Source organism: Colobus angolensis, unplaced genomic scaffold (genome assembly GCF_000951035.1).
Source record: "Colobus angolensis palliatus isolate OR3802 unplaced genomic scaffold, Cang.pa_1.0 Scaffold58, whole genome shotgun sequence".
Lineage (NCBI taxonomy): Eukaryota > Metazoa > Chordata > Mammalia > Primates > Cercopithecidae > Colobus > Colobus angolensis.
In genome coordinates, this window is record NW_012119376.1 from 6861316 (window position 1) to 6881101 (window position 19786).

General features: G+C 42.2%; 1 protein-coding gene across 1 annotated transcript in view; it reads right to left on the reverse strand.

Moving 5' to 3' along the window:
* HEBP2 (heme binding protein 2) overlaps positions 1 to 382 on the reverse strand; it is a 10141-nt gene extending 9759 nt beyond the window's left edge. Inside the window, exon 1 of the mRNA XM_011962072.1 lies at positions 222 to 382. Within this exon, the coding sequence (XP_011817462.1) occupies positions 222 to 356 (135 nt within the window). The 5' untranslated portion in view covers positions 357 to 382. The remainder of the gene's footprint in view (positions 1 to 221) is intronic.
* Between the last annotated feature and the right edge of the window lie 19404 nt (positions 383 to 19786).

Sequence of the window (19786 nt, forward strand, 5' to 3'; positions counted from 1 at the left end):
CTCATCCCAAGAAGGTGTCCTGGGTACCAGACAGCTTTCAGCGTCCCTTGCGGAGGAGGTGGTGGGACCACAGACACATGGGGAGAATCTGGAACTGTTATGGTTGCTGAACTTCCCCGACAGGACCCCAAACCCTCTGAGTCATCCCCCCAGGCTTAACGGGACTCGGAGAGAGTTAGTGCGGAGGCCAGACACTAGTGCTTTTCAAGAATTTTGGTTACCAGGGCTTTCCGGAGCCGAGCGAGGTGCGGCTCTGTTTCCCAACACCCGCGCTCTGCCGGCCAGGCCGACCCCGCGTTACTGTCCCCTGCGGCAGAGACCCGGCGCGGCTCCGGTGTCCTCCAGAGGACCCCCATCGTGGGAAGCCAGAGCTCCGAGGCTCCCCCGGGCTACGGGACCGCCGCAGAAGCAGCAGGCGCTCCCCACGCGAAAACCAACGGACAGAAGGGTGGCCACGTGAAAAGCAATGGTGACATCCCCCAAGGGTGAAGGGGAGTTGGCCCCTGTGAACAGAAGAGGCAGCCGGGGCCACTGGCAATGCCATGGAGCCAGCACCCCCTAGCCAGGGTGCTGAGGCCAAAGGGGTGCCTCCCTCCCCTGCAAGGAGACTCCCAAGAAGACGAAATTGTCTTTCAAGGCCAGGCATGGTGGCTCATGCCTGTAATCCCTGCATTTTGGGAGGCCAAGACCGGGGGAATCGCTTGAGCCCAGGAGTTCGAGACCAGACTGGGCAACATGTCGAAAACCCATCTCTACATACTACAATAAAATAGCGTTGATAGTATAGTGGTGAGCATAGCTGCCTTCCAAGAAAAAAAAAAAAAAAAAGCTGGGTATACTGGGGTTGTGATCTCAGCTACTCCCGAGGCTGAGGCGGGAGGATCCGCTTGAGCCTGGGGAGGTCGAAGCTGCAGTGAGCCGAGATCACGCCACTGCACTCTAACCTGGGTAACAGTGATACCCTGTCTAAAATATATATATATATCTTTCAAGAAGGCTTTCTAAGAGCAGCTTGTCCTTCAAGGCAAATGGGAAGAAGGGTGGAGGGAGATCAGTGCCTGCAGCGACAAGGGCACTGCCCAGGAAGGGAAGGCTGTTGCTACCCGTGAGAGCCGGGAGCCCCAGGCCAAGGGGGCAGAGGCAGTGCTGCCTCAGAAGAAGAGGCAGGGCCCTAGGCTACAGAGCTGTCCGCTGCCTTGGGGCGGAGGGTGGCCCTACACCAGCCCACGCTGAGCAGAATGAATAGCGGGGTGGGCCAGGTGGTTGATCTCTAAGCTGCAAAAACTGCTGTTGTTGTGAGGTCACTGCCTGGACCTGGTGCCCTGGCTGCCCTCCTGTGCCCAGAAAGGAAGGGGCTATTGCATCCTACCAGCTACATTCCCTTTCCTTCTCTCCCTCTTGTGGACTCTCCAATCCGCCTTCTGGCTGTCCTCTTAAGGCCAGTTGAAGATGGTCCCTCACACCCTTCCAAGTTAGGTTAGTGATATGAAATCCTCCTTTCCCTGGCCCTGCCTCCTTCCCTGTCCCCAGCCCTGCAGAAGGCAATTTTTGGTTTTCTTCCCCAATTATTTTCCAAGTAGATTTTGTTTACCCTACTCCCCAAGTCCCTGAGCCAGAAGTTGGGTGCTTAAACTCCCAAACCTTGAGGGTCCAGCCTCCCCCCTGTTGAGTTTTTACTCTCTGGTGCTCTGCCTAGTGTTACCTAGGCCGGGGAAAGGGGGGGACACTGCCCTGCCTAGGGTTCTATTCAAGTTCAGACTTTCAGCTTGTGAATCAACTGTGTCTCTTTTTTTGACTTGGTAAGCACATATTAGGCTTTGGGGCCAGGGAGAGATCTGTAATGTGAAATAACTTCTTCTTGCCTTTTCTTCTCTAATTTTTATAAATAACTTTTCATGGCCAAACCCCAGATTTGTTTTGTTTTTTTTTTTTCCTAACTGCTAAAACCATTCTCTTCCACCTGGTTTTATTGTAACAATTGGAAAAGGAATAAATGTCCCTTAAATTTTTTTTGTTAGATGTATTCTTTATTTTTTTCCAAGAGATTTATTGAGATATAATTCATATACAATATAGTTCACCCATTTAGAGTGAACTAGTGAACAGTTTTTAGGATCTTTAGAACTGGGCAACCATCATCACAAGGTGAGAACATTTTCATCACTCCCCACCCTTAAAGAAACTCTATAACCGTTAACCACCACCTCCCAATTCCCTATTCCCCATGCCTAGGCAACTACTAATTTGTTCTGTGTCTCTATAGTTTTGTCTATTTAGAACATTTCATATGAGTGGACTCATAATAGTATGTGATCCTTTGTGACTGGTTTCTTTAACTTGGCAAAATGTTTTCAAGGTTCATCTGTGTTGTGGCAGGTACTCCATTTCTTTTCATAGCTGATTAATGGTCCATTGGATAAACATTCTATTTATCAATTCATCAGATGAGGGACATTTGGGCCATTTTCAACTTTTGGTTATTATAAATAAAGCTGCTATACATGTTTCTGTGTGCATGTATGTTTTCATGTCTCTTGGGTAAATATCTAGGAGTGGAAGTTCTGGGTCAAATGGTAACTCTATGTCTCTATGTTTAACTTTTTGAGGAACTGCCAGACTGTTTTTTTGCCACTTTACATTCTCACCAGCAGGGTATGAGCATTCATTCTATTTCTCCACATCCCCATCAACACGTGTTATTATCTGGCTTTTGGATTCTAATCATCCTAGCGGGTGTGTGCTATGGTTTGAATGTTTGTCTCTCTGGAAACTCATGTTGAAACCGAATCCCCAATATGGCAGTATTGAAACGTGGGGCCTTAAGAGGTGATTGGGTGATGAGGGCTCTGAAATCAATCCATCCATGGGTTAATGGATTAATGGATTATTGGGTTAGCACAAGAATGGAACTTGTGACTTTATAAGAGGAAGAAGAGAGACCTGTGCTAGCACACTGAACCCCATCACCAAGTAATGCTCTGTGCTGTCACAGGACTCTGAAGAGAGTCCCCACCAGCAGGAAGGCCCTCACCAGATGTGACCCCTTGACCTTGAACTTCCCAACCTCCATAACTGTAGAAAATAAATTCCTTTTCTTTATAAACTACCCAGATTCAGATTTTCTGTTATAAGCAATAGAAAATAGACTAAAACAGTGCACCTGGTGCTTTAAAATATTTTTTGAGATACAATTCACATAGAATTTTTGATTTCTTCATTGAATTCACATTGATTTCACATTGAATTCACATAGCATCAGTCACTATTTTAAAGTGTACAATTCAGTGACTTTTAATATATTCACTATGTTGTACAAACATCATTACTACTAATTCTAATTCTAGAATATTCCATCAGTCCAAACAGAAACTCCATGTATTTTAGCAATCACTGTTCATCTCCCTTGCCCCAACCTCTTGTGGCCACGAATCTACTTTCTGTCTCTATCCATTTGCCTCTTCTGGATATTTCGTACAAATGGAATCATGTATTATAATACGTGATATTTAGGCCAGGTGCAGTTGCTCACGCCTGTAATCCCAACACTTTGGGAGGCTAAGGCAGGCAGATCACCTGAGGTTGGGAGTTCGAATCCAGCCTGACCAACATGGAGAAACTCCATCTCTACTGAAAATACAAAATTAGCCAGGTGTGGTGGCACATGCCTGTAATCCAGCTACTTGGGAGGCTGAAGCAGGAGAACTGCTTGAACCTGGGAGGTAGGGATTGCAGTGAGCCGAGATCCTGCCATTGCACTCAAGCCCGGGCAACAAGAGTGAAACTCCATCTCAAAACAAACAAAAAAACAATAATATGTGATATTTTGCAACTGGCTGCTTACTCTTAGTGTAATGTTTTCCTCTATGTTGTAGCATGTACCAGTACTTAATTTCTTTTTCATTGCCAGAAAATACCCATTGTATGGGCCTAGTGCTTCTGAAGCATTTGATGTCTTCTCTTTTCCTTGCCCTTCCCTGCCGAAACAACTGTGCAGTGGCCTGAGGACTCATGGCACTTTCTAGTGGTTCTGTCAGATATATTATTATGCAGAGCTAAGTTTGATTTACTTAGTAAAGGCTAAATAATGAATGTTTACTTATTTTAAAAAATAGCTTGTTTAGTTTAACTATGTAACAGATGTGATCCATTGCTTAGGTGACTTTGCAAAGTTGAAAATACAACTTTATCACAGGTCTTTTTTAAAAAAAGAAAAAAGATGTAATTTACATCATTGCTTAATAAATCTGTTATTTTAATCTACAGAGTATTTTTACATTTATCAATGTCTTTTTTGGAGGGAAATATTTTATTTGCGGAAAATCTGAGGCTAAATTTGGAGACATTTATTTTTTAGGGTTTGGAATATGCAATTAGTGAAGGTAATAGCAGGTGACTAGGCTGCATTATCTGTATTTACAAGGCAGTAACTAGTCATATAAAAGGACAGAGGAAGGAAAGAAAAGGATTTATTTCAAAATCATAGGATTTCAGTTTAGAACAAGTTTAATAAAGTTTAGTAAAGTTTAACAAACTTTAAATTTTTTAAATTAAAGTTCATAAACAATCTTCATTCAAGTTTTATATTGTTATTTCAAAATAATTGAGTTAGTTTTGTTTTCTTGTCAATTAAAGTAATTTTTTATTAGCTTATATTTCATCAATGTTTATGTGACACTATGAAGCAGATATTTTATTTAAGCTTTACAGCAAATTTTGAGATAAGTTCTATTTTCCACATTTGGAAATCTATGAGCTGATGGGGGAGGGGCAGAGCACCCAAATGTTTCTTCTTTTTGTCTTTCAAAAGTACTATTTATCTTCAGTTAACAAGCAATATTTTATTTTTGATTTCTTCATTTATTCATTCATTTAGAGACAAGGTCTTACTCTGTCACCCAAGCTGGAGTGCAGTGGTATAATCACAGCTCATGCAGCCTCGGCCTCCCCAGGCTCAAGCAATCCTCCCACCTCAGCCTCATGAGTAACTGAGATTACAGGGGCATGCTACCACACCTGGGTAATTTTTTGGTTGTTTTTGTAGAGAAAGGGTTTTTTGTCACATTGCCCAGGCTGGTCTTGAACTCCCAGGCTCAAGTAATCTGCCCACCTTGGACTCTGAAAGTGCTGGGATTATAGGCATGAGCCACCGTGCCTGGCCTTACAAGTGGTATTTTAGGGATCGATATTTAGCATTGTGTTTGGTGAGGAAAGACTAAGTTATGCTGTGGAAAGAACCTCACATAGCACTGGCCATAAGCAATAGCTGATTCCTTGCTCATGCAGAGTCCTCTCTGGGTCTGAATGAGGATTTTGGACAGCCCCTTTCCATAAGATGGTACAGCGTGGCACCTCCGCGATCACCCTGGCAAGGGAAGAGAGCACTGAGAGACCCACACCAGTAATACAGCCAGTTCTCATTGTTTGTGGTAATTACATTCCTTAAAGTAACCATAAACACCGACTTAGCAAATACTGACCCATTGCTCCCAGGGGAAATATAGAGTTAGGTTCCTATAAGCCTCTGGTCACGCTATTTTCAGTAACCAGTCAATACATAACCTTGTTTTATGTGTGTTTCTGCATAAATGTATCTTATTTAACAGGTGTTGCTGATTCATTAACATTGAACTCACAACCAACAGCATTATAACTCATGACTGAATGACACACACATCTTTTCCATAAGGCACATCACAGCCTTCTTGCACTTAGGAACACTAGACAGCACATCAGCCCTAAGCCTGGGGGCTGTTTTTCGTTTTGTTTTGTTTTCGTTTTTGAGACGGAGTCTCGCCCTGTCACCCAGGCTGTTGTGCCGTGGTGTGATCTCCACTCACTGCAACCTCCACGTCCCGGGTTCAAGCGATTCTCCTGCCCCACTAGCTGCCCGAGTAGCTGCGATTACAGCTGCACACCTCCATACGCCTGAGGACTGTTTTAAACAGCAAACAAAAAGCACAAAAATGCAAAAACGGTGGCACTCCATAGACTGTGAAATGGACATTGTCTACCGCACGAGAGCTAGAACAAGACAGAGCTTGCCTTATACAACTTCAGCTAGGAATGTGTGCACTGGGCAACCTGTATTTTCCAAAGCTCTGTGCCTGCATATGTCTGAAAGTGACCAGAAAATGCTGTGAGTATTGACTGTGGAGTTACAAAGATATTTTAGCAAGCAGGCAAATTTGCAAATATGGAATTTGTGAATAATGAGGATCAACTGTAAATGCTTCCTGCAGTAAGTTACCTAAGTTGTTTCCATCCACTTTCATTGACCAAAGCAAGTCACCGGCCCTTGATTAACCTCAAGGGGGTGCAAAAATGCTATCGATCTGTGTTTTTAAAGGAGAGCTCAAAATATTTGAGAAAAGCCTGTCTGTAATATCATTGAGTCACATGTTGTTTATTTATTCCATACTTGTGGCAGATTTTTATTTCCCAAAGATGGTTGCAACATTATCTTCCATCTAATATGCTGTTCTTATAACGTGACTTTGACATACCTCTAATTAAGAGGTGGACATCTCTTCTCCCTTTCCTTGAAACTTGGCAGGCTTATGATGACAGTAGAAGGCTAGATCATTAAAGTTGTCCACCTAGTTTTCTTTGGGACACTTGCTCTTAGAATCTAACAGCCATGCTGAAAGGAACCCCAAGCAGCTCCATGGAGAGCTATGTGTAGTATATCCTAGCTGAGGACCTGGCTGACAGCTGGTATCAACCACTGCCCATGTTGAGTAAGCAAGTGTTCAGATGATTCCAGCCCACCATTGAGTCACCTCCAGACATCCTTGAGTCTTCCTCCTGAGGTCCCAGAAGTCATAGAGGAGATACAAGCTATCCCTGCAGTACTCACAGAAACTGTGAGGATAAGAAAATGGTTATTTTAAAAAATGACGTTATGTTTGGGGTAATGTTTTTCAGAAAGAATAACTTGAAAAGTATTCTATACAGTATTGTAGTAGGTTTTGGTGGGTGGTATGGTTTGGCTCTGTCCCCACTCAAATCTCATTTTGAATTGTAATCCCTACTTGTCAAGGGAAGGACCTGGTGGGAGGTGATTGGATCATGGGAGTGGACTTTCCCCTTGCTGTTCTCGTGATAGTGAGTTCTCACGAGATCTGATTGTTTGAAAGTGTGTGGTACTTCCGCCTTCACTCTCTGTCTCCTGTTCCACCGTGGTAAGACGTGCTTGCTTCCCCTTCACCTTTTGCAATGATTGTTAAGTTTTCTGAGGACTCCCAACCATGCTTCCTATAAAGCCTGCAGATCTGTGAGTCAATTAAACCTCTTTTCTTCATAAATTACCCAGTCCCAGCTAATTCTTTACAGCAGTGTGAGAACGGACTAATACAGTGGGTTTTAGCAACAAATAGTATTTGATTTTGGCCTTTCTGGGGTCATCAATGCACTCATAACATAGTTAAATATCTGGTCTTCTTGGCTTTTTTTTTTTTTTTTTAAGACAGGGCCTCACTTTGTTGCCCAAGTTGGAGTGCAGTGGCTATTCGCAGGCACAGTCACAGAGCACTACAGCGTTGATCTGCTGTGCTCAAGGGATCCTCCCACCTCAGCCTCCTGAGTAGCCAGGACTACAGCTGCATTCCAACGCTCTCAGCAGTTACCTAGTTATCTGGTCCCCTTATGGGTACACGTGTCTCATATGTGATAACTGTAAAATGGGTAGCAACTTGGCATTCTAACAAGAAATTTAGTCTTTTCTTTTGGCTGGCTTCTCCTTCAGTTTTGATGAGAATTAGAATACTCATTAATGATTCAGATGCAAAGCAACCCATGAAGCACCTCCTCCACTGAGCTCTTTGCTCTGTGCCTGATCCATAATTGCATGCTAAATGTTGAATGAATGCCAGTCATAAAATTTGGCAGACACATAGATAGGAATTGAGTGTTTTTAGGAACACCTGGGAACCACCTTTCTTATCTGTCACAGAAAATGAAGAGACACTGAGTTGTGGGGTTGAGGATAAAAAAGCTAAAGTCTCAAGCTGGAAATGCTTTTAAAAATTAAAATACCAATTTTAATCAGAGTAAGTCTTGATATAACCTTGTAAGTCTGTCGGAGGTGTTTATGAAAAAAGAGAGGCTCATCCATACTGATTTTAAAAGGTTTATGCTTTGAAGTAAAAATAGATGACCAAATATATCACAACTAGGTAACTCACATTCTCAAAAGCACTTAAAAAAACTAATCTTTGATGCAGCTGAGATAAAATGTTTCTAATAGATCACTTGATGAAAGACCATTTCCCAAAAATTTAGTGCTGCTAAGATGTTTCCTTGAACTATTACATGCGGGGTTTTCACTGTTGCAGTAGAATTATCGTATTCTTCCTTTCTTTTTTCTTTTTCTTTTCTTTTCTTTTTAGAAATAGGGTCTTGCTCTATCACCCAGGCTGGAATGCAGTGGCACAATCCTGGGCTCAAGCAATCCTCCCATCTCAGCCTTCAGAGTAGCTGGGACTATAGGTGCACACCACCATGGCTGGCAATTTCTTTAATAATTTCTTGTAGAAATAGGGTCTTTAACTCCTGGGCTCAAGTGATCCTCCAGCCTCAGCCTCTCAAAGTGCTGGGATTACAGATGTGAGCCACCATGCCTGGCCTACATTATTTATTAAGATAAATTAAAGCATTAGTAGGAATTGGACTTGACTCCCTAATGACTTTGGGAACATAGGTGTTACAGAGGTTCAGTGTCCAACTTCCCAGAAGAGGCGTTCCTCTGCCTGCCTCTTTAACAGATCTGCAAACTGGGCAGTTCTCAGCCTGCTCGTTAGTCCTGCATTATGGTCTCCCCAGGTTGTTCTACAGTTGAGTGTCTACATGTGCACAATGAGACCCAGGCACAGAAGAGATAAGTAACAGATTAAAAATTGCCTCCAAGGTCATGTGTGTTGGCTCACACCTGTAATCCCAGCACTTTAGGAGGCTGAGACAGGAGAGTCACTTGAGCCCAGGAGTTTGAGACCAACCTGAGCAACATAATGAGACCATGTCTCTACAAAAATTTTTTTTTTTTTTTTTTAAATTAGCTGGGTGCGGTGGCTGAGCCTATAGTGCCAGCTACTAGTGGCGCTGAGGTGGGAAGATCACTTGAGCCCTGGAGGTCAGGGATGCAGTGAGCCATGATCACGCCACTGTACTCGAGCTTCGGTGATAGAGCAAGACCCTGTTAAAAAAAAAATCTACTACCATGGAGAAAAGGTTTAGTAGTAATGCCTAGAACATCTCCTCTTTGAGATCAATGCCTCTCAAGCTATCTGCAATGAAAGATCCTTTATATATTTTTTACATTTCCAGCTCATCTTAAACCAACATCAGTGTCTACTGCACAGGACCATGTGCAGCTCATACTATAGGCTACTGAACCCACAAGTTCTGCAGTAATTTAGTTGGTCTATACCAATATCAGTGAGATGAGTCCACTGATCACATGCATTGATTTTGTAAAAAATAAGTTGCTATGAATGTCTCTAAACATGAAACCAGCCCAATTGTGCCATAGAACTGATGTTCATGGTTTCTTTTGAATAAACATAGAAATTGGCCCAGTGTTAAAACTTTAGAAAGTTATCTTTGTCTTATTTGAGTTCCTTTCTCAGGAAACCAACCATCAGGCCTCTCAGATAGTATCAAGGAACTGAAACTTACAAGATCATTGCATCTGGCCAGTGAGAGGCCAGATCCCTTACCCTTCATGATTGTCTAACTGACCACTTGCCTCCTGTTAACCAACTCCTCTTCCTTACCCCTTCCTAACTCCTGTTTTCCCATACATAGTTATATTTCCTCCCTGCTATATACACCCCTAATTTTAGTTGGTTGGGGATTTGAAACAGATCTCTCATGTCTTCAGCTGCAGCACCTGAATAAAGCCTTCTTCCCTGCCAATACTTGTCTCAGTGATTGGCTTTCTGTTTGGTGAGCAATGGGACTTAGATGGAACCCCTGGTATTTTAGTAACAGATGCTTACTCTCAACTTCTCTTATTATGTTATCTCAGACTATCAACAAATAGCTTGTGAGCCAGCATCAGTTCATGGACCATGCCTTGTAGAACACTAATTTAGATGACTATCCCTGTCTCCTGTCCAGCTGAAACCTGATTTAGCCTTTCCAGTCATTGCAGTACTTCTGGGGTTGACTCTCCGGATACTTAGCTTGTATTTATACTTAAGGAAGACTACAGTGTATTAACATGGATTAGATGATATTATTTTATAGTCTATACTCATACTTTTCATTGCTATAAATTTAAATATATAAAGTTATATTTTACTTGGTTTTATTATTTGTTTATTTAATATTTAGAAATTTTTTTCCAGGTTCATATTTGTACACATTGACTATCACATGATGAGCTGACATTATTAGTTTCTTCAGGCATGAGGACTTAATGGATGAGGTACAGGTAGGCTGGAATCCATTAATGTTGCTTTCACAGCTAGAGTTTCTTTAGACATTCACTTAAAGTGCAGGACAATCAAAGTCATGCCCCTTTTTGTGGCTAGTGCACAATTCATTCTACTTGTAAGGGTATTAAGTGTTGGGATATTGTTAATACCAGTGAACAGGAATTGGGCATCAGTTTCTGGACTGCCATGATTTTAGTCTCCCCACAGTCACAAAATCTGTAGCCTACGTCCTTCAACGTGGGCAGCCACCCTCCGCCAGGTCAGAAGAGGGTGCCTCCGCTTGGCTTAAACCCACATGTAAGAATCTGGGTTTCCATCTGAGTTCTGCCACTTTCTGGCCCTGGGCCCGGGATTCAGCCTCACCAAATCTCTTTCTTCATTGGTACAAATAGCTGGGTATTCATCACATACAATTTTGAGGATTCTAAGAGGAAATGCCCAGTTACTGCTTAGCCCAATATTTTGCATGTTGTGTCCCCATAAATGATAGTTGTGAGTATGGTTTTTTGTGAATGAAAACTCTGGGTCATTTCATTAAGCCCTGAGATCCATTAATTGAACTCGCCTGGTCCTCTGTCCATTAGAATCTCCAGGCATGAGAACTTAGTGGATGACGTACAGAAAGGTTGGAATCCATCTGTATTGCTTTCACAGCTAGAGTCCTTTAGACCCTCACTTGACGTAGAGGACACTCCATTTGCAATAGTTGTTCTGTCCTCAAGGCAGATGTGTGTTTAAACACTAGATTGTCCCAATAGCCCTCTGAAGTAGATCCTATTAATATGATAAAAGAATAAATAAATAATGAATAATTTAGAGATGAGAAGATTCAATGACGTGTTCTTGTACATTCTGCATATAGAAGAAAACTTATTAACATCACTTTATAACTTATTGTTATGATGGCATTAGCAAAATGGGAGAAAATAAGGGAAGGAAAGTCTGGCTAGGACCACTGAACTTGTGTCAGGGAGGAAAGAGAAATTAATTCGTATTTTCTCTGAATAAAACATCCAATTTCCTGTTTCCTTGCCTGAATTTTGCTTGCATTGAATCAGGATAACCTCCTTCCCAGGGCTATATTGTGACTATTGCGGGCCTAAGGCACTTTTGTCTTTGTGGTTTCCACACGAAAATTATAAAATATATGAATTACATTTTATGGCTGTATTGGTGTAAAGATGAATATAATCTTTGATCCCCAAAGTTTATTTTTTCTTCTGATTTTAAAATAAATTAAAACCTTTTCATGGACCCTAAAAGTAAGGTGAGCTTTGGGGATGGCGCCTCGTGTGCCTGATTGGCCCTGGTCCCACCATAGCAATTCAGATGTTTTAGTTTCCTTATGAGAGAGTGAGAGTGCTTGATGTATAACATGTGTTGGTAAATATAGAGAGGAGCTGATGCTTGCTCTGTGCTTAGGCAGATGTGTGTTTTAACATTGGATTGTCCCAATAACCCTCAGATTCTTGTAATATGATAAAGGAACAAATAAATAATGAACAATGTAGAGAAAGGAAGATTCAGCGTTTGAAATCAGAATATTTAATTTTTTCTCCACTTTGTTCGGAATCCGGTAGATGAAGAATGCAAATATTGGCCCTTCAAAACATCCAACTATGTGCATTGTATAAAAACTTTGAGGGGTTGGGTGCAGTGGCTCATGCCTGTAATCCCGGCACTTTAGGAGGCCGAGACAGGTGGATCACGAGGTCAAGAGATCAAGACCATCTTGGCCAATATGGTGAAACCCCGTCTCTACTAAAAATATAAAAATTATCTGGGAGTGGTTGCACATGCCTGTAGCTACTTGGGTTGCACAGCTACTCGGGAGGCTGAGGCAGGAGAATCCCTGAATCCAGAAGGAAGAGGTTGCAGTGAGCCAAGATTGTGTCACTGCACTACAGCCTGGCGACAGAGCGAGACTCCATCTCAAAAACAAAACAAAACAAAACAAACAAACTCTGAGGAATTGAGGACATGAAGATATATTTTACCTGTATCGCAGAGTCCCTCCCCCAGGAGCAAGAACACTGTGGGACTTAGGAGTTTTTCCACCCTATCGCCCAGGTTGGAGTGCAGTGGCACGATCATGGCTCAATGCAGCCTCAACCTCCTGGGCTCAAGTGATCCTCCCACCTCAGCCTCCTGAGTAGCTAGGACCACAGGTGTACACCACCATGCCTGGCTAATTTTTAAAAAATTTTTGTGGAGATGGTGTATTGCCTTGTTGCCCAGGCTGGTCTCAAACTCCTGGGCTCAAGCCGTCCTCCTGCCTCGGCCTTCCAAATTGCTGGGAGTACAGGCATGAGCTACCATGCTAAGCCCTTTTGTGGTTTTCACTGAGCACTTTATATGGTTCTATTTTCTCTGATTTCTTACACATCAATTATTCTTATTTTTTAGTGGTGGGCCTAGAATTTGCAATATATATTTATAATGAATCCAAGTCCTCTTTCAAATAATATTATACTGCTTCATAGATAGTGCAAGTACTTTATAATAATAAAATTCTCCTAATTCCTCCCTCCTGTCTCTTATATTATGGCTGTCATGTATTTCACTTATATGTAAGCATACATAATGAAGCAAGTTTTTGCTGCTATTATTTTGAACAATTAAGACTTTTATCAATTAAGAACAGGGCATATACAAAATTACTTTACCTTTATTTATCCCCTCTATAATCCTCTTCCTTTCTTTTTTGTTTTGTTTTTTGAGACAGGGTTTCACTTTGTTGCCCAGTCGAGAGTGCAGTGGTGCGATCATAGCTCACTGTAATTACCAGCTCCTGGGCTCAAGCAATCCTCTCACCTTAGCCTTTCGAGTAGCTGGGACTACAGGAGTGCACCACCATGCCAGGCTGTTTTTATTTTTTTTAGATGGAGTTTTGCTCTTGTCACCCAGGCTGAAGCACAGTGGTGCGATCTTGGCTCACTGAAACCTCCACCTCCCAGGTTCAAGCCATCCTTTCACCTCAGCCTCCCCAGTAGCTGGGAATACAGGCACACAATACCATGCCAGGCTAATTTTTAATTTTTTTTTTTAGAGATGGGGTTTCACCATTTTGCCCAGGCTGGTCTCGAACTTGTGAGCTCAAGCAATCTGCCCGCCTCAGCCTCCCAAAGTGCTAAGATTATAGACATAAGCCACCATGCCCAGCCAGAAAGAAGCATATTTCTGATGACCACGATTCAGTCATCATCTAAAACATGTTTTATACTATTCAAGTTCAGGGTACTCCATTTTTCCTCATCTTCCTTAAGTCATAAACTAAAACACTTTTCAGCCATAAATCGGACAATCCAGAGAGTATTTCCCAAGCAATGAATCATTTTTTATTTTTTATTAAAAAATTTTTTTTTTGAGATGTAGTTTCGCTCTCATTGCCCAGGCTGGAGCGCAATGGTGCAATCTCAGCTCACTGCAACCTTCACTTCCTGGGTTCAAGCGATTCTCCTGCCTCAGCCTCTCAAGTAGCTGGGATTACAGGCGCCCGCCACCATGCCTGGCTAATTTTTGTAATTTTAGTAGAGACAGAGTTTCACCATTTTGACCATGCTGGTCTCAAACTCCCGACCTCAGATGATCCGCCCACCTTGGTCTCCCAGAGTGCTGGGATTACAGGTATGAGCCACCGCACCCAGCCTCATTTTTAAAATTTTTAATTTTGTAGAGATGAGGTCTTGCTATGCTGCCCAGGCTGGGCTTGAACTCCTGGGCTCAAGTGACTCTCTTGCCTCAGGCTCCCAAAGTGCTGTCATTACAGCTGTGAGCCACCATGCCCTGCCCTCTTCCTCCCTTTATCCAAATTTCTGACCTGTGTCATTTTCCTTATCTCTGAAGAATTTATGTTAATGTTTCTTACAAAGCAGATGGCTTGGCAACAAATTCCCTCAATTTTTGTTCCTGTGAGCAAGTTTTTCTTTATCCCTCACTTTTGAAGAATAATTTTGCAGGATACAGAATTCTAAGTTGGTGTTTTCTTCCTGTCAATACTTTAAACATTTCATGCTACTCCACTTGCTTGCATGGTTTCTGAGAAGCTGAATGTCATTCTTGTCTTTCCTCTTCTATGGGTAGTGTTTCTTTTTCCCCCTGACTTCAAGATTTTTCCTTGTGTTTGATTTCCTGCAGTTTAAATATGATATGCCTACGTGTAGTTCTGGGACAATTATCCTACTTATTCTCAGGCTTCCCAGATCTGTGGGTTGGTATCTGACATTAATTTGGAGACATTTGCAGTCATTATTGCTTCAAATATTTTTTCTCTTCCTTTCTCCTTCCAGTATTCATATGTGTATGTAACACCATTTGTAATTGTTCCTCAGTTCTCGGATGTTGTTCCTTTTTTCAGTTTTCTTTTCTTCTTTGCTTTTCCATTTTGGAAGTTTCTATTGACAAACAAATCCTCACGCTCAGAGATTCTTTCTTCAGCTGTGTCTCTTCTACTAATAAGTCATCAAAGACATTCTTCATTTGTGTTACAGTGGTTTTGATCTCCAGCGTTTTTTGATGTTTTTCTTGCAATGTCCATCTCTCTGCTTATGTAACTCATCTGTTCCTGCATGTGGTCTCCTTTTTCCATTAGAGTCCTTAGCATATTAATCCTGGTTGTTTCACATTTTGGCCTGAGAATTTCAACATTCTGCCCTATCTGAGTCTGCTTCTGATACATCTCTGCCTCTTCAAACCGTGGTTTTGTTTTTGCATTTGCCATTTAGTATGCCTTGTAATTTCTTGTTGAAAAGTGGACATGATGTAAAAGGAACTCTGATAATTAGGCCTTTAGGAATGTGGAGGTAAAGTGTGGGGAAGGGTGTATTCTGTAGCCCTTTAATTAGGTCTCATGTTTTAGCTAAGCATCTGCGCCTGGCTGTAAGCTTCACAGGTGCTTCTCGTTATTTCCCTCCCTCTTTTAGAGCGGCTAGAGCGGCTAGAGCTAGAGCAAGTAGTTCCCTTCTCCATGTGGAAGGCTAGTCGGGGCTGAAGCTGGGAATTTCCCTTCCCCCAGGTCAGTTAAGCTCTGGTAAAATAAATTCTCCTGAGGGCAGGCCTTGTTAAGAACAGAATGCTCTGGTGCATTTCAAAATGGTTGCTTCCCCTGTCCCTGCCAGAAGCATAAGGGGATTTTCTCTGATTTTCACTGTGAGAACCTGATAGGGTTCCTGGAGGTAATACTCACAAAAGCGCGGGGACCCTCCATGAATGGCACCCCTAGAGTTTTTAAACTCTCAGAACTTCCAGCAATTCATCAATTACAGTTCAGGTTTTCCACCCCCAGCTGGTTCCTGGAGGTTTCGCTCAGGTAAGTTGTGATTCTCTGTGTCTGTCTGTCTCTCCAACTTTGGGGACGGTGGTTTGTCCTGTGACCTCACTTCGCTAATGGATTTAAGAAGAGTTGATTTTTCTCTTTGTTCAGCTTTTTCTTGGGATGACTTCCAACTTCCTTACAAGTCAGAGCAGAAAGCAGACGTCATTTCCTTTTTATAAAATGATAAAGATATTTTCTGGTCCACTGTTGAATTTAGTGAAATGTCCACATTCTATTCACTATTTCTATTTCCCATTCTTAACTTTTTCTTGCTAAAATTATTTTTTCCCAAAATACCTTTTAGTTGTTAACAATTTAATGCCTCTATTTGCGGATTTTCTTCAACTCCACTTTTTCTTGGAGTGCTGACAACCAGATTATTCGTGTTTGCCAGTTGTGTCAACTCTTAAACAAGGATGTACTGTTTACACTGTTGTTCCCCATGTTCTGTCTGCAAATCCTGCTTTGTCAATTGAATTGGCTGCAGCTGCACGTTTGGTTGATGGCGTCAGGAAACAGTTTACGGAGAATGTTGGCTTATAGGTGAAGGCCCAAAACTGTATATGCTGATCTCATTTTCTCTAAACCTGTTAACATAAATCTGTCCACATCGAAACTCACCTGTATTTTATGGTTCACTCATATTACCTAAGTAATTGCTTTCAATCCTGGCTGCATATTAGAATCACTGGCTCTATTTCTTTCTTTCTTTCTTTTTTTTAATTAAAAATTTTTTTGGTAGAGATGGGTCCTTGCTATGTTGCCCAGGCTGGGCTTGAACTCCTGGGCTTGAGTCATCCTCCTGCCTCAGCCTCCCAAAGTGCTGGGATTACAGGTATAAGCCACTGCACCTGGCCACTTCTGGCTCTATTTCTATGTAATTGGTCTGTCTGGATCCTGGTATCTGATTTCTAAAAGTTCCTCCAAGTGATTTTACTATGCAGTTAAAGTTAAAATCCAAGAGCTAGCAAACTTTTTTTTTTTTTTTAATATTTTAAAAAGTTTTGTAGAGATGGTTTAAAATTTTGTAGGATGGGGGTGGGCTTGCTATGTTGCCCAGACTGGTCTTAAACTCCTGGCCTCAAGTAATCCTCCCTCCTCAGCCTCCCAAAGTGGTTACAGGCATGAGCCACTGTGTCCAGTCACCAGCAAACTTTTTCTCTGAAGGATCAGACAGTAAATGCTTTAGGCTTTGAGGGTCAAATAGTCTCTGTTGCAACTACTCAACTCTAACCTCATAGCATGAAAACAGCCACAGGCAAGTGAACATGGCTGTGTTTAATGAAGCTTTATTTCTAGACACTGAGATTTGAATTTATGTAAATTTCATGTGTCATCAAATATTCTCCTTTTTATGTTTTTTCAACTATTTAAAAATGCAAAAATCATCTTGCAGGATATACAGAAACAGGTTGCAAGTGGGATTTGCTCTGCAGGCCAGATAGTCTGGCAACCCCTGGTTTATGGTTTATTTGCTTCACTGCTTCAGTTTGGTTCCGTAAGACAAAATGTTTCTTTCCCTAAATCACTGATAACATTTTTAATGAGTCCTAGCACTGGTTACTTATTTTACATGTCTTATCAGAACATTTTAAAACATGGCAATGCATCTCCTTAGTTAGAAATTGTAGCAGCTGGGCACGGGGGCTCACGCCTGTAATTCTAACACTTTGGGAGGCTGAGGCAGGTAGTTCACTTGAGGTCAGGAGTTGGAGACCAGTCTGGCCAACATGGTGAAACCCTTTCTCTACTAAAAATACAGAAATTAGCTGGGTGTGGTGACATGTTCCTGTAGTCCCAGCTACTTGGGAGGCTGAGGCAGGAGAATCGCTGGAACCTGGGAGGTGGAGGCTGCAGTGAGCCAAGATTGCACCACTATACTCCAGCCTGGGTGACAGAGCAAGACTCCGTCTCAAAAAAAAAAAAAAAAAGAGAGAGAGCGAGAAATTGTAGCAGTTGGGATGCTTTTGTAGCAAGCCTGGCTTAAATGGCTTAAAACAGTAGGAAAGGGCTGGGTATGGTGTCTCATGCCTATAATCCCAGCAGCACTTTGGGAGGCCAAGGCAGGTGGATCACTTGAGCTCAGGTGTTCAAGACCATCCTTGGCAATGTGGCAAAACCCTAGCTTTACAAAAAATACAAAAATTAACTAGGTGTGGTGGCACATGCCTGTAGTCCCAGCTACTCAGAGAGCTGAGGCAGGAGTATGGCTTGAGCCTGGGAGGTTGAAGCTGCACTGAGCCAAGATTGTGCCACTGTACTCCAGTCTGGCAGACAGAGCAAGGCCCTGTCTCAAAAAACAAAAACAAAAAACAGTAGGAAAGGTATTCTATCATTAAAATATAGACAGTTTCAGGGTTAGTTCAGCCGCTCTACAACCGTCATCACAGACATGCGCATCCAGCAGAGAGCAAGGGGATTTCTTTCCATGTGTTTATTTTTAACAGCAAGGCAAACTTTTCTAGAATGAGCTCCTCCTCCCTTGTAAATATCGCCTTAGGTCCCAAAGACCAAATCAGTTCCTGGTGAATGAATGAAGATCGCCTAATTAAATGTCATGATGTACCCCCAGGGTTTTAGAAGGGCCCATCCTGCTTTAAGCAGGTAGTCTCAGGATCCCAGAACCAAATTAGGGTTCTGTGAGCAAAGAGGAAGGAGGAATGGCAATTGGAAACTAATCAACTGGATCTCTCGCAGAACTAGATTCTTGGGATTAAAAAAAAATTGTGGGCCAGGCATGGTGGCTCATGCCTGTAATCCCAGCACTTTGGGAGGCTGAGGTGGCTGGTCAGGCCAGGAGTTTGAGACCAGCCTGGTCAACATGGTGAAACTCTGTCTCTACTAAAAATACAAAAATTAGCCAGGTGTGATGGCACATGCCTGTAATTCCAGCTACTTGGGAGGCTGAGGCACAAGAATCACTTGAACCCAGGAGGCAGAGGCTGCAATAAGCCCAGCTCACGCCATTGCACTCGAGCCTGGGTGACAGAGCGAGACTCTGTAACAACAACAACAACAACAACAAATATATATACACACACACACACATATATCTGAAGAAGGTTGTGTGCTGAGCTTCTTGAATTTCCATTTGTTTATTTCCTTTAAAGAACGCTAGAGAATTGGTCAGTACAATTTCCTTAAAAGAAAACCTATTGATTTTCACCTAAATAGATTACATTTTGCTTTAGTCTTCAAAACCACAACTATTATTTCCATGAGGTTACATTTTTAAAAAGTATTCTATTTTTGTCTATTTTGTTGTTTTAAACTTCATTACATTGCATATCTAGTATAAAAATGTTCATGCTAAAATGACTTTTTTTTTTTTGAGACGGGGCCTACTTCTGTCACCCACACTGGAGTGCAATAACACGATCACAACACACTGCATCTTCAACATCCTGGGCCCAGGCAATCCTCCCACCTCAGCCTCCCAAGTAGGTGAGACCACAGGTGTGCACCACCACACCCGGTTAATTTTTTTTTTTTTTTTTGTAGAAATGGTGTCTCACTGTGTTGCCCAGGCAGGAGATCCTCCCACCTCAGCCTCCCCAAATGCCAGGATTACAGGTGTGAGCCACCATACCTACCCCCAAAATGAGTTTTTTTAAAGTCACCATTTTTGTTCATTTTGAACCATCACACAATGTCTAGTTTTGAAGTTTGCATTGTGACAATAATAAAAATTGTTTTCAAAAATATTCTAGCATTGAATAAGAGTTTAAGACTATCTATGTCACTTCCTGCTTTCACTTGTCACCTCCATGGGTATTTTGATGTACCTCCCAAGTGGTAATACCCACCTATGTCTCCTTATTTGAAAAATCACTGAGGAGGCCAGGCGTGGTCGTTCACACTCGTAATTCTAGCACTTTGGGAGGCTGAGACGGGAGGGCTACTTGAACCTAAGAGTTCAAGACTAGCCTAGGCAAGAAGGCAAGATTCTGTCTCTACAAAAACATAAAAAATTAGCTGGGCATGGTGGTGCATACCTGTAGTCCCAGCATCTCAGGGGGCTGAAGTGGGAGGATCA